Source organism: Topomyia yanbarensis, chromosome 3 (genome assembly GCF_030247195.1).
Source record: "Topomyia yanbarensis strain Yona2022 chromosome 3, ASM3024719v1, whole genome shotgun sequence".
NCBI classification, from domain to species: Eukaryota; Metazoa; Arthropoda; class Insecta; order Diptera; family Culicidae; genus Topomyia; species Topomyia yanbarensis.
In genome coordinates, this window is record NC_080672.1 from 253,499,730 (window position 1) to 253,512,106 (window position 12,377).

Here is a 12,377-nt window from a genome sequence, read left to right on the forward strand (position 1 = left end):
TGATAGAACTCGATCAACATTTTATTCTTTTGTAAATACCTCAAAAAATCTGAAATCAAATAAAAGATGCAGAACGAATGCACAGCGAATGAACGAATATACAAATTGCACATTTCGAGAATAGGCTTAATACTCTTGTTTAAAAACGGTCTATTTTGTATTAAGGCATGAATAACGCACATCAACCCGTTCATGCCCGTGATTTTTTGTAATCAATAACGTTTTTAAACTGCTAAAACTTTTGATTTAGGCAGAATTCACTCAAAAAAACAAGTAAGACTTAGTAAGTAAGGTACTATTATAACTTAGAACTAAAGTTATTGCTATTAGTCTGATATAACTTTGCTAGAGCAGTAATACCAGAGATATTTACAGTTAGCGTTGATAAATCAAATTTTGATATATCTTCATTATTTTCCATTATTGTTGAAAACTGATAAAACGTATCAATTTGGACCGTCTTCGACTATCTTTTCTAGTATATAGAATATTGAAAATTTTCTAGGAGAATTGTGTAGAGCACCGGAAGGTAAATATTGAGCAGCTTCCAGCACTGCGAAAGAAGCATCTTTATAAGCGGGTTTTTCGTCTTTCTTGAACTCTATGAACACTAGAAAAAGTTGGGCATGTAAGGGTTAACTTAGATTAGTTTTCATGCATGCAAGATGAAATTGTCCAAGAAGAAAATGTATAGCCTTGAAGAACAGCTCATGAAAGAAAGAATGATGCATTTATTATTCAATATACGAATATTGCTGGTTCTATAGTGATTGTCTCCCATATTCTTAAGCACAATGATTGTAGTCTCGAGGCCATCACAAATAGAACTACGGAAACTCTTTGATATGAGAGAAAGTTTAATCCCGTACTGTGACGAGTTACCGAAACGAAAAAATTATCGTCACAAACGTAGACTCCGTAGCCTAATGTTGATCCTGTACATGACACTGCCAGATTCCATAGGATCCAAAACTTAATGTCTGTTAATTATTTTGTTTTTTTTTTATATTTGGATACAACGGTATTAGTAACAAATCTAAGAGGCTTGAAATGTGCTTGTATCAAAACTGATATTATTGTAACCGTTGTTTGCCCTGATGATGAAGACCTTTGAAACGTAGGCGATAGACAAAAAATAATAATATTTGCTGAAACCGTGACCAAAAGCCATCTCCATCTGTTCAAAACTGTTCACTTAAATGAAGGGATATTTTCTTCGTCTCGTCTTCAGAATAAATAGAAAAAACTACACTTGCAAGGGTTAAATATCTCGCTATAGTTATGCGAAGGTATGGTATAGCAAAGCGTCCTTTTTTCCAATCTGACAAAAATAAGCGAAATCTCTATAATAACGAAAGCCTTGAGATTATTTTTATATTTTTGTGAATTATGCCTACCGTCGATTATGCCTAACGTACATTATGCCAATCGTCCATTATGCCTAACGTCCATTATGCCTAACGTACTTATGCCTAACGTATTTATACCAAACGTCGCGCACTCGAATAAGTACGGTAGACTTATTTTACTAACTATTTTTAATACACTCGGGAATGACAAACAAATGCATTCATAAAAGGATAATCAAAACTATTTCAGTAGTTCATTGCCTACATATTTTAACTTTTATTTCACTAACACCTTCTAGCAACAAAACGAAGCAAAAAGAAAACCGTTACCTTTATGGCATTTGCCGGCTGTTCGGCCATCCATGAAAGCTGTCTTTCAATGTCAGCTTCTTTCTCCAAACAGCCTAGATAAGCCGTGTAGTGTCGGTAGTGGTTGTTTCAATCGGCTAAGAATTACACTACGGACTACCTGTTCCAGCGGTAAAAACCCACCAAACAGGGAACCCCCATTCCATAGTGTCATGCGACCCGTGCTATGGGTAAAATTGTCGAGGGAGTTTAAAATATTCTCAATGGCGAACGGAACCTGAGCTGGGCGAACTCCCCAGTATGCTGTATTACGCAGCGGAACGTTCACTCTACGCACCGAAGTTTTTTCGCCGATGATCCGCTTAATTTTGCCGAATTTTTGTTGGCTGGGGGTTTGCTGAGACTCTCGGCTGATGGTAGTTCGGTGAAGTTTTGCTGGATTTCGAATATCAAATTTTGATGTGTACAGACGAACCTGCCCAGAGGCCTTGTGGTATCCGGCTAAGAATTGAGCCACTGGGTTTCTGCTCCCATGCCGTAGGAGGCGACTGAAAGTAGAAGTCCCTAGATCAAGGTGTAGTTCCGTGCCGAGGACTTAATGACTGGAAGGTCTAAAATATGCCAGTCGCGCACGGAGCATTTTGGGTTTTGCCCTTACTGTGTTATGCGAATCTCTGACACAGTGGACCATTATTTTCTTCGCAATTCGTGAGAATCAAATGATCTGATATGGCTCGCTATATACGTTAACATCCCAACTCGCTTGGTGTTCTCTAGTTGTTGTGCAATTTTGTGTTGGAAATGAAATGTACAGTTCTCTAATCAACAATGGTTAGAATAGTACAAATCAATCTCCAGCATAAACGTACAGCAACTATGAATTTATTTCGACTCATGCAGGAAGGTAAAGTTTCCATAGCATTGGTTCAAGAACCGTATTTCCATAAAGGAAACTTCTATTTTGGAAAGTTACTGAACACTGCCTTCGTTGCTTACAACGGCATGACTAACCCACGTGAAATGTCTCGTGCTTGAATTCATGCTAATAAGGTTATTGATGAGTGTCTCATATCGGTGCTCACACCTCGCGATATCTGTGTTGTCACAGTTACTCTGACTGTCGGTAACGTAGACTACATATATTGTTCAGCATATCAACCGCATAACGAGTCATCTTTGCTGATGATTTCAAAAGCGTTGTATAATATTGTAGCTGAAGTGGGTTTCCGCTCATTATCGGCAGTGATGCGAATGCTCATCACATCATTTGGGGCAGCTCAGACATCAATCTGAGAGGCTCTGAACTGATGGAGTACATAAGCAGTACAAATCTCCATATTCTGAATGTGGGAAACCGACCAACTTATGCGAGGTCTGGGAGGGAGGAGGTGTTAAACATAACGCTTTGCTTTAATAGAATTTTGCATGAGCTGGGAAATTGGAAGGTACCAAATGGAACTGAACCGTCTGTATCCGATCATAAATATATATTTTTCGATCATTTTGATGTCACCTTCAATGTGGTAACATATCGTAATCCTAAATCTACAAACTGGGACTTTTTGGAAAACATGGCGACTAAAATTCATGGATATTTTCCAACAATTAGTCAACTAGATGACTTAGATGACGTCGTGGATACGACAAACTCATTCATAGTAGCACCCTACGAAGAAGCTTGTCCACTTCCTACTGCTAAAACGACTAGAGGAACCCCGTGGTGGAGGGCTGAGCTTGAAAGAATGAAAAAGGATATGAGAAGAGCTTGGAACCGGCGTCAGCGTGATGATTCCAGGGCTTTCAGGTCAGCTCGTAGTGCATATAAGAAATGTCTTAGATCTGCAGAGCGGGCTGGCTGGCTCAACCTATGCACTAATGTCTCTAGTCTGAACGAGGCTAGCAATTTAATAAAATTCTTTCGAAATCGACAGATTTTCAGATGAACTCCTTAAAAACCGGAGATGCTATACATGTGACGAACGAAAAAGATGTTCTTAATTGTCTCTTCGACGCACACTTTCCAGGTTGTATCGATCTGGAGCTGAACAATGTTCACAGATCTCATTGTGGTGATTCGGACTCGTGGGCGTTAGCACGCACATTGATTACCACTGAAGACCGATTCAGTGGGCAGTTGACAGCTTTGCTCCATACAAATCACCCGGAAAAGATGGACTACTTACCGTGCTGCTGCAGAGGGATTTGATATTTTCAAACATGGCCTGAAAAAGATTTTGCTTTCCAGTCTTGATACCGGGTACATCCCGAAAGCATGGCGATAAATAACTGTTAGATTTATTCCCAAAGGGGGAAGAAACCAAGAGTTTTAGGCCCTTTTAGCTCAAGTTATTTTCTTCTGAAAGCTTTGGAACGGATAATCGATCATCACATCAGGAACGTTAGTTTAGTTGAATATTCACTGCACAAAATGCAACATGCATATCAGTGTGGGAAATCCACGACCACTCTGCTTCACGATGTTGTTTACAACATTGAGAAAGCCTTCTCGCTCAAGCAGTCTAGCTTAGGTGTATTCCTAGATATTGAGGGTGCTTTTGACAATGTGTCCTTCCAGTCTATTCTAGAAGCGACGCGTGGTCATGGGATACCTGCATGTATCTCGGATTGGATAAACGCAATGCTCAGTAACCAGCATTTAGCATTTTTTACTCGTCACAGCGACTGGCTGAGATACGGAAGTTGAGTATTTGTGGTTGTTCTCAGCGTGGCGTTCTGTCACCTTTGTTATGGAGCATGGTTGCCGATAGCTTGTTGAAGAAACTCAATGAGCTTGGATTTTCAACCTACGGATTTGCTGACGATTACCAAATACTAATTATTGGACTTTGCATCGGAACACTCTTTGACTTAATGCAACAAACATTAAGGGCTGTCGAACAGTGGTGTCGACATTTAACCATATATCATTTAACCCAAGCAAAACTTCAATGGTTCTTTTCACGAAGAAGCGAATAACAACCGGGGTTCGTCCCTTGCAGTTTTTTGATTCTGAGCTACTGTGTGTAGTTAAAGTCAAATACGTTGGAGTTATATTGGATTCTAAACTGAATTGGTCTGCTCACATTGATTTCAGACTCAAGAAAGCGTACAGCCTCCGAACAGTGCAGACGAACTTTTAGAAAGACCTGGGGACTCAAACTTAAATACATCTATTGGATTTACACTACAATTGTACGTCCAATACTGTCATACGGATGCCTTGTGTGGTGGCAGAGAGGAGAGGTGATGACGGTCCAGTCAAAGCTAAACCATCTGCAAAGAATGGAGCTCATGGCGTTGACTGGTGCTTTCAGCACAACTCTGATTGCTGCTCTTGAGGCACTTCTAAATATCAAACCATTACACATACACCTAAAACAAGAAGCACTATCATGTATACATACTGCAGGTTACTGGGCTTTGGAACAGTAATTATGTTGATCTTGCTACCAGTCATACGCGATTGTGGCCACAAATGGTTACATGGGGTGAAGATTTTCTTGCTCCCAGCAATATTGTACTCACACATAGTTTTCCTTACAGGACATTCCATGTGAAGATTCCCTCTCGAGAAAAGTGGTTGTTTTGCTATATGGAAAGACAACAACGGAAGCAAGTGATCTGTTACTTTGATGGAGGGGCGTGCTGGTGCTGGTGTCTACTGTCGTGAAACGAGATTGGAACAATCTCACTCACTAGGTAGACACTAAACTGAATTCCAAGCAGAAATCTTTGCGATTATGTGCGGAGTACAAACGGCTCACAGTGGCTGGAGCCTGGCCAAAACCTCAAAAATTTATTTTTGAAATATTGATATTTTATATTTTTCCTAAATTTCTCATGTATTGAACGATGTATATTCAAAGTTTTATGATCATTGGAAAAGAACTTTAACTTTTTTTTAACCTCAGTTTAAACGTAGGAAAGTCCGGACTTTTTAATGATTTTCATTTCCAAAACCACAATTGCTCTGTTCACTTCAAATGCATGTTGCTCTTTTGATTTTGTTCCGATTTTAGCACAACTAGTTTCATTGTGTAGAGGAATGAAAGAACTTGGTTAGCGATTAAATTACATTCGGTAAATTTGATTGGAACTATGACTTTTTCGTTTAAATATGTTTGAGGTAGTCCGATCAAAAATACTTTTTTTCGCTAATGTATTCTGTACAAATTTCGAAATCATTTCGGAACGGTCACATAGTATACATTCTATGGGAAATAACCTCTACTTTTCGAATATAATGGCCTAGGTGCGCAAAAAGGTTTAAGGAGATTTTTAAGCTTTGTTGCTGATATGGAGGCGCATGGTGTTTTGTATAAAATAGTTGGACAATCTCCAGTGAACCAACACGTTATTGAATGGATTTAAAGTAGTGTTCATTTTTTATGATATTGCTGACATTGGTGAACAGTAACGGAAAATCTATCATAAAAATGAGATCATAGTTATAAGAAAGGTTCAATGACACTGTATGGAAAAATGCATTTAATATTTAACGACTTTTGACATAAAAAATGAGCCCAGCGCCTCAAAATTAGCTTGAATTGTGATTTTCAGCCAAATTAGGTAACATTTGAGGTTTTGTCCGACTTTTGTTTGAAGATCCGCCACTGTGCGGCCTTTCAACTGAGTTTGTCCGGCAAAGTTATAAATTTCTGTTCCGATAGTCAGGCTGCAAGCAAGGCCCTTAGCTCAGATAAATCGTCTGGGTACCCGAACATTCTGGTATTACTGGATATGAATGGGCTGACGAATTGGCTAGGGCAGGTTCAGCGATTGACTTCGTTGGTTCTGAGCCCGCCCTACCAATTTCGACAAGTTGGATAAGGGAAAAAATACGGTCCTGGGCTTCGTCCGAGCACCGTAGTTATTGGAGAAATCTACAAAGGCGTCGCCAAACAAAGGCGTTTCTAGAACAACCGTGCTCAGTGATTTCGAAAAATCTCCTACATTTTTCGAAGCACCACTGCGGTATTCTGTCCAGGGCTTTAACCGGCCACTGCAAACTCAATTATCACATGGCAACTATTCAGCGCGCTGAGTCTTTTTCATGTGATCTTTGTGAATCTAACTACGGAACCTCATATCATCTGATATGCAACTGTCCTGTAGTAGCGCAATTGCGATTTCGAGCTTTCGGCCGTCCTTACATACACGACACCATGTTTGGACGACTGAAACTCAGAGACATACTAAAGTTTCTTATCCAATGTGGTAAAGAGCTTTAGGCTTACTCGCAGGTGAGTTGATCTACTTGCGAGATTAACTTACCTGCTGTTTGTTTTTGTTTTTGTGCTGTTATTTTTCCCACCCTTCTAATTCTACTTCCCTACACCTCCTTCTCCTTTCCTTCCGCTCTGGAAATGATGAAAACACACGGCAAGGCACAAATCTCCAACTACATACGGGGAACGTGCCATTTAAGCCAATGAATACCTTCTAGCAACAAAATGAAGTAAAAAGAAAACCGTTACCTTCATGGCATCCAGCACTAAAATCTCACAGACGTAAAGTCCAGTTACAACTGCTATATAATCAAACCAACCAAGGAATAAATTTCCATTTCAATCCGAAATAATTTGTATGCATGATTCCATGCTCTGCTCTACTTGGGATTACTTTGCCGCCCGCTGATTTTCCAGTTTGGAAGAATACTAGTACGTGATTTAATTTTCCGCACAACTTGCAATATTTTATCACCCCTCGACCGTGGAAATAAGTGCTTCAGTAAACGAGTACGATGACGATTGCAAACTATCGTCGAAAAATTCCCTCTTCGAACAGACGTTGGAAAAACCACTAACAAATAATCATTTAACCTCTGTTTGAAGGCCTTTCCTTCCCTATCGTCTTAGTGGTAGTTGTGATGGGGTATGCTACTCGTCCGGGGTAGAATGGTAGAATCAATTTTATTACTTATTTATTCTAAGACTATCCTGAAAGTTCTATTTAATTTTGGGTTAGACAATTTCCATAACAACTGTTGATTGATTCAGGCTGATTGAATCCTCCAAAATAAGCATTTCTTTCAATTATTTAAAACTAACGAAAACATACAAATTAAACCGATTCTCTGGTCTCATTGATGTTCTATCGGTGTAGAAGGCTCCTTCATTTGCTTATTCCGCATTCATCTCTCTGATATACTGAATATTCATTGAACATGCATAGTAGATGTTTTATAAGCTTGCCAGAAGTATGGATCCCGTCTGTCAGTGCCGGGATTAGGAGGTAAACGTCGGGCTGCTGGGTTTATGATAATTCAACAAGTTCGCCTCGCGATTAGTGTTTGGAAAGTATTCCTTTGTATAAAACACGACTATGGCGATGTAACAAATGCAGTAGTTTAAAGAGCCACTAATATCACCCACGAATTAATTAACTACCTATGACTAAGGTTGGAAACATAATCACGAGATTGCCCTATCAGATCCTGAAAATCCTGCTCAATCAGAGAGCGTCATAATCTATCACACAAAACTTTTATATTTGAGAAAAACCCTTTCGAAGGATTTATATTCCAGTCGCAGATTTTTGTGAAATATTGAATAGCGAACGTGGCGTTTAGCTTTTAGACATAAAATAAGCCTGTCCACGTTAAATTTCGGATATTTTTGGCGTAGTTTTTGTAATATTTATCGAACCGCTGAAAGGTTCCACTCTCTACGTTCCCTAGAAATAATAGAATAGGAGACGTGACGGTGACAGTACGTTCCTGGAAACTCCAACCTAACGGATCTTATACCCCGAGATGTCAGTCCGGCCGATATCGTGAACCTCGAAGTTTGGCGGAATGTCCACAATGGCTGTCAGTTTTCCCATGCAACTGCCCGGCACTGTACTGCGACTGTCAGATATGTCCATAACGCAGAAATGAAGGATACAATCGCTGTATTGTCGATAGCTGTAGCTGACCAACTTTCTCCGTTCGAGCAAAACGCCGCCACCAAAGGATTTGTGGCTGTTGAGGAGGCTACGATCGCACTTGAGAACCTCGTAGTTGGAGCAAAACACCGTGCTGGAAAGAGTCTGATCATTGAGCCATGTTTCCGTCAATGCATTGATGTCGTAACAGCAGTCCGAGGTAACTTGGTGATAGGTGCAAATGTGAATTCATGCCACCCACATTTTGATAATATAAATGGATCAACGATGACTTCGGGCACGGAAAGGCTGACAGGTAATCCTTCATGATTAGTTCGTCTGGAAGCGCAGGGGCGACAGCAATGACTGCTATCAACATTAGTCGCGCGTGAATTCCATGAATTGGTGGCGCCCGTGATGTAACTTGAATTGCTCCCTGAATATGAACGATCGTAGGAGAGGTTGTTGGCGCAAACTGATCAATTGACGGTCGGAAGCATTCGAGCTAGAAAAAATGGTTCCGTCAGGCAAAAAGGATGATTTGTCCACATTATATTTAAAATACTTTCCAAAGAGAGCAATTTGGAAGTCTCCCTCTCCCTTCTCAGACACAGGGTTGGGACGACTGGAGCTACTTCTAACTGCAAGAGCCACGACTGTGCTGAGAGGATTGGGGGATTCCATATTGCTTTCTACGGGGGACGCACCGTTGCCGTTCGTGTTTTAAAATCTGCTACTTGCTATGGATTTATCCCAGCCGAGGTGTTTTCCGAAACCCATCAGTAGAACGTTCTTGACAAAAGTCGGTGAAGTCGGAGAAATACATCCCATCGGGCCAGGTTTCAGCATTGAGTTCACGAAGTTGAGGATCTAAGCCAATTTTGAAGGAAATGAAGTTAAGAATGAAGACTTCGATCGGATCCATAACCATAGCATCAATCTCATTCTCGGAAACGATAGTAGCAATTCGTGATGAGTAGATCCAACATTTACTAGTGACGGGTTTAATAGTGATTATGGGTACCTTTGCTGTATCAACCTTCTTTTTGACACACATTGTTTTTTTGTTGGAGACGTACCACTGCGACCAGTATTTTCTATTGTGGTAGACATTGGGTTTAGTAGCCAATTTATCATCCTCAGCTTCGTGAGCACGTTTGGCCCCGGATCGTTTTGGGACGGGCCAAGATGTATAAGTTGCAGGCGGCGTCGTAATCGTATTGTTCGAGAAATTCTCGGTAATCATGTCCAATTTCGAATGTGTGAGAGTTGACCACGATAGATGCATGATTCTGTAAAAAAATCTTTAGCATTTCAGCTGATTTAAAGTGATTACCGATTCAGAGCACTGCTTACAGATCGCATCCAATAGCAGCTTCGCGAATAAGCTTTTTCTATATTCTTCAACGGTTTCGGTTCAAATTGTTCGGAAATTGTCACCGCACGTCCAAGTCAATTTAAGAATAACTGCAACCTAGTCAGCGGCACAAACTCTGTTCTATTTGAAACTCGCTAGTTCACAATGTTTCGAAAATATTTTTACCGGTTTTATTTACTGAATAAAGTTTTTGTAAGGTCCGCGTTTGGTAAAAACTTCAATTGAGACATCACTAATAAACTAAAAAAAAATAATTTGCTGCTACTTACCATTTAGAAAATACAGAATACAGACGGCCGTCAGAAGTCCGTGCACATCCATTATTGCTGCGCTACGGCTAGTTCATAGATCGGCGAGCTACGAATAAAAGCCGGCAGCTTTTACTGCTCTCCAGTTCTCCTACTGTACCATATTATGTCTATAGAAGTCGTGGACATAGCAGTACCCATGCTTAGTAAAACAGCATTTCATCTGGTTGATTCACCAAACTGACTCAAAACTCTTTTCCACGGTCCCGAAGCAATATCCAGTTTGCACAATCAACGTCACTTAATTAAAGTCCCGAAGATGCACTTTCTATTTTTGATAGCGAATCGAGAAGTTTTCTACCAAACAGTTCGCTTTCCCAATTACCAAAAGTCAGTGCCTGCTATCGCTTCGGAGCAGATATTTTCCAATTTTATTCTACCAATAGTAAGTTACTGTAGACTATATGTATACATGCAATTAATTATTTCACACTGCGAGCACACCTACAGCTGCATTTGGCAAGGAAAGCGCGACAGCAAAACTTCCGCACAGCTGAAGCACTGAAAGTGTCATCAAAGCAAGGGGAGAGGCACGACGACGAACTTGGCAGAACTTTTGGCGTTGATGTTGATGGAGTCACTTTAGTGATGATGCTGCTGCTGCTGCTGCTGTAAAAAAAAGAAAGGAGAGAAAAAGATAAAGACGTTGGAAAACTTTTACATTACAGGGATTTCTCGAGAAAAGAACAAAATTGATTTTCTTCCGCTTTACAAAGCATCATGTTGCGAAAGTTACTCGGATCGAAAAGTGGCCTGTACGAGACAATACAAGTGTGCGAGAAATTTTGCATATTAATTATTAATCAGATAAAAAGCGATGTTTTATGCACGCAGATGTTTCACGCAGTTTATTGCACACGGCGGGTTTCTCGAAGTGAGAAGAAATTGTTTCTTGCCAAATTTATGCGCTATTGAGTGGCATTTTGCCCGTAGACCGTAAGTTGGGAATATGAAATATGGAATGTTTGAATGTGAAAAACCATGTCATAAACGTGTTTGCAAAACCATTAGTGTTATGGGTGTTTATTGCCTGTTAAGAGAGATTTTAAGATTTTTAGCACCTATACTACATATGATCGCAAATTTGTTCCATAAAAATAGGAAATCTCAAATATGCGATTATGGGTAGTATAAAGCTCTGCAAATTTGTAATCGGCACGCTTCTTTTTGCCCGGTCTCTTTGGATAGCACCACATGATGAAACGTTTCAAGAAACGTTTCTCTGTTTTCCAGAAGATGTCAACTAGGTGTCAAAGCGGTACAGGGAGACAGAAACTGCGTCAGGAAAGAAGATTTACAAAGCGAATTCAGAACGCTCGGGAGCGGATGTGGCCAGTAAACTCGGAGCTGTTTGCAGTACAAATGAAAGGTGGATATTCAAAGTCGCATAACCGCATTTTCAGTTTTTTACATGATTTACATTTTACATGATAAATGCTCGTATTTTTTCATTTTTATTTTTGATATTAAAAAGAAAAACTTACGATTGTTTGTTCATTATAAAATAATACTACACGAATTAAAGTTTGAAACGATTTCGATTTAACTGGAGGAAAATACGACCATTTGAATTTGAACACGTCGATTTAATATTTATTTTTTTTATCAGAATTCATTTTTTCCAATTCTATAATCAAGATGCTTCAATATTTTTTTGCATTTTGTTTATTATTGTTATTAATTGCGAATGTGAATGCAAAATCGTATGCTTCTTGCCGCTAATGCGGCGTTTCTTGATTTCAGCGACACAATTAACAAAGATTTTCTACGAGAATGTAGGACCTGAGACCTTGTTCTGTGAACCAGTGAAGCCAATTTTCATCAAAATTAACACTCATCACCCAATCAAACCTGATAGTAATCCACGGTTTCGATGCACGAAAATGTGTACAGCCGAAAACCTTCCATGGTAACCTATTTTCAAGTTGCAAACAAATCAGTATCGTTGAAATGCGTAACCAAGTTCGTTTGTTTGCATTCCCCCCATTCATTTATTCCGCGTGATCATTTTTCAATCTGAGTATGCTTCACTATATTCGATTGTTATCCATGCAGAAATGAGGCACGAGATCCATAATATTTTTCGAATTCAATCGAAGTGATTGGACAGTTTTGACGCTCTTATGTATAAGAAGGGCATTTGAAACCTATAGTTACGGGCCTTTA

The 12,377-nt window shown here is 39.7% G+C and overlaps 1 protein-coding gene across 10 annotated transcripts in view; it reads right to left on the reverse strand.

The window, feature by feature from the left end:
* Window positions 1-12,377, reverse strand: part of LOC131690966 (cell adhesion molecule Dscam2) — a 352,778-nt gene that overhangs the window by 216,904 nt on the left and 123,497 nt on the right. For 7 of the 10 annotated variants that reach the window (XM_058977077.1, XM_058977074.1, XM_058977075.1 and 4 more), the window contains one exon: window positions 10,173-10,817. In XM_058977077.1, coding sequence (XP_058833060.1) covers window positions 10,173-10,224 — 52 coding nt within the window. In that variant the 5' untranslated portion in view covers window positions 10,225-10,817. Of the gene's footprint in view, window positions 1-10,172; window positions 10,821-12,377 lie in introns of all 10 variants that reach the window. The other 3 variants (XM_058977067.1, XM_058977069.1, XM_058977073.1) reach the window with 2 other exon arrangements.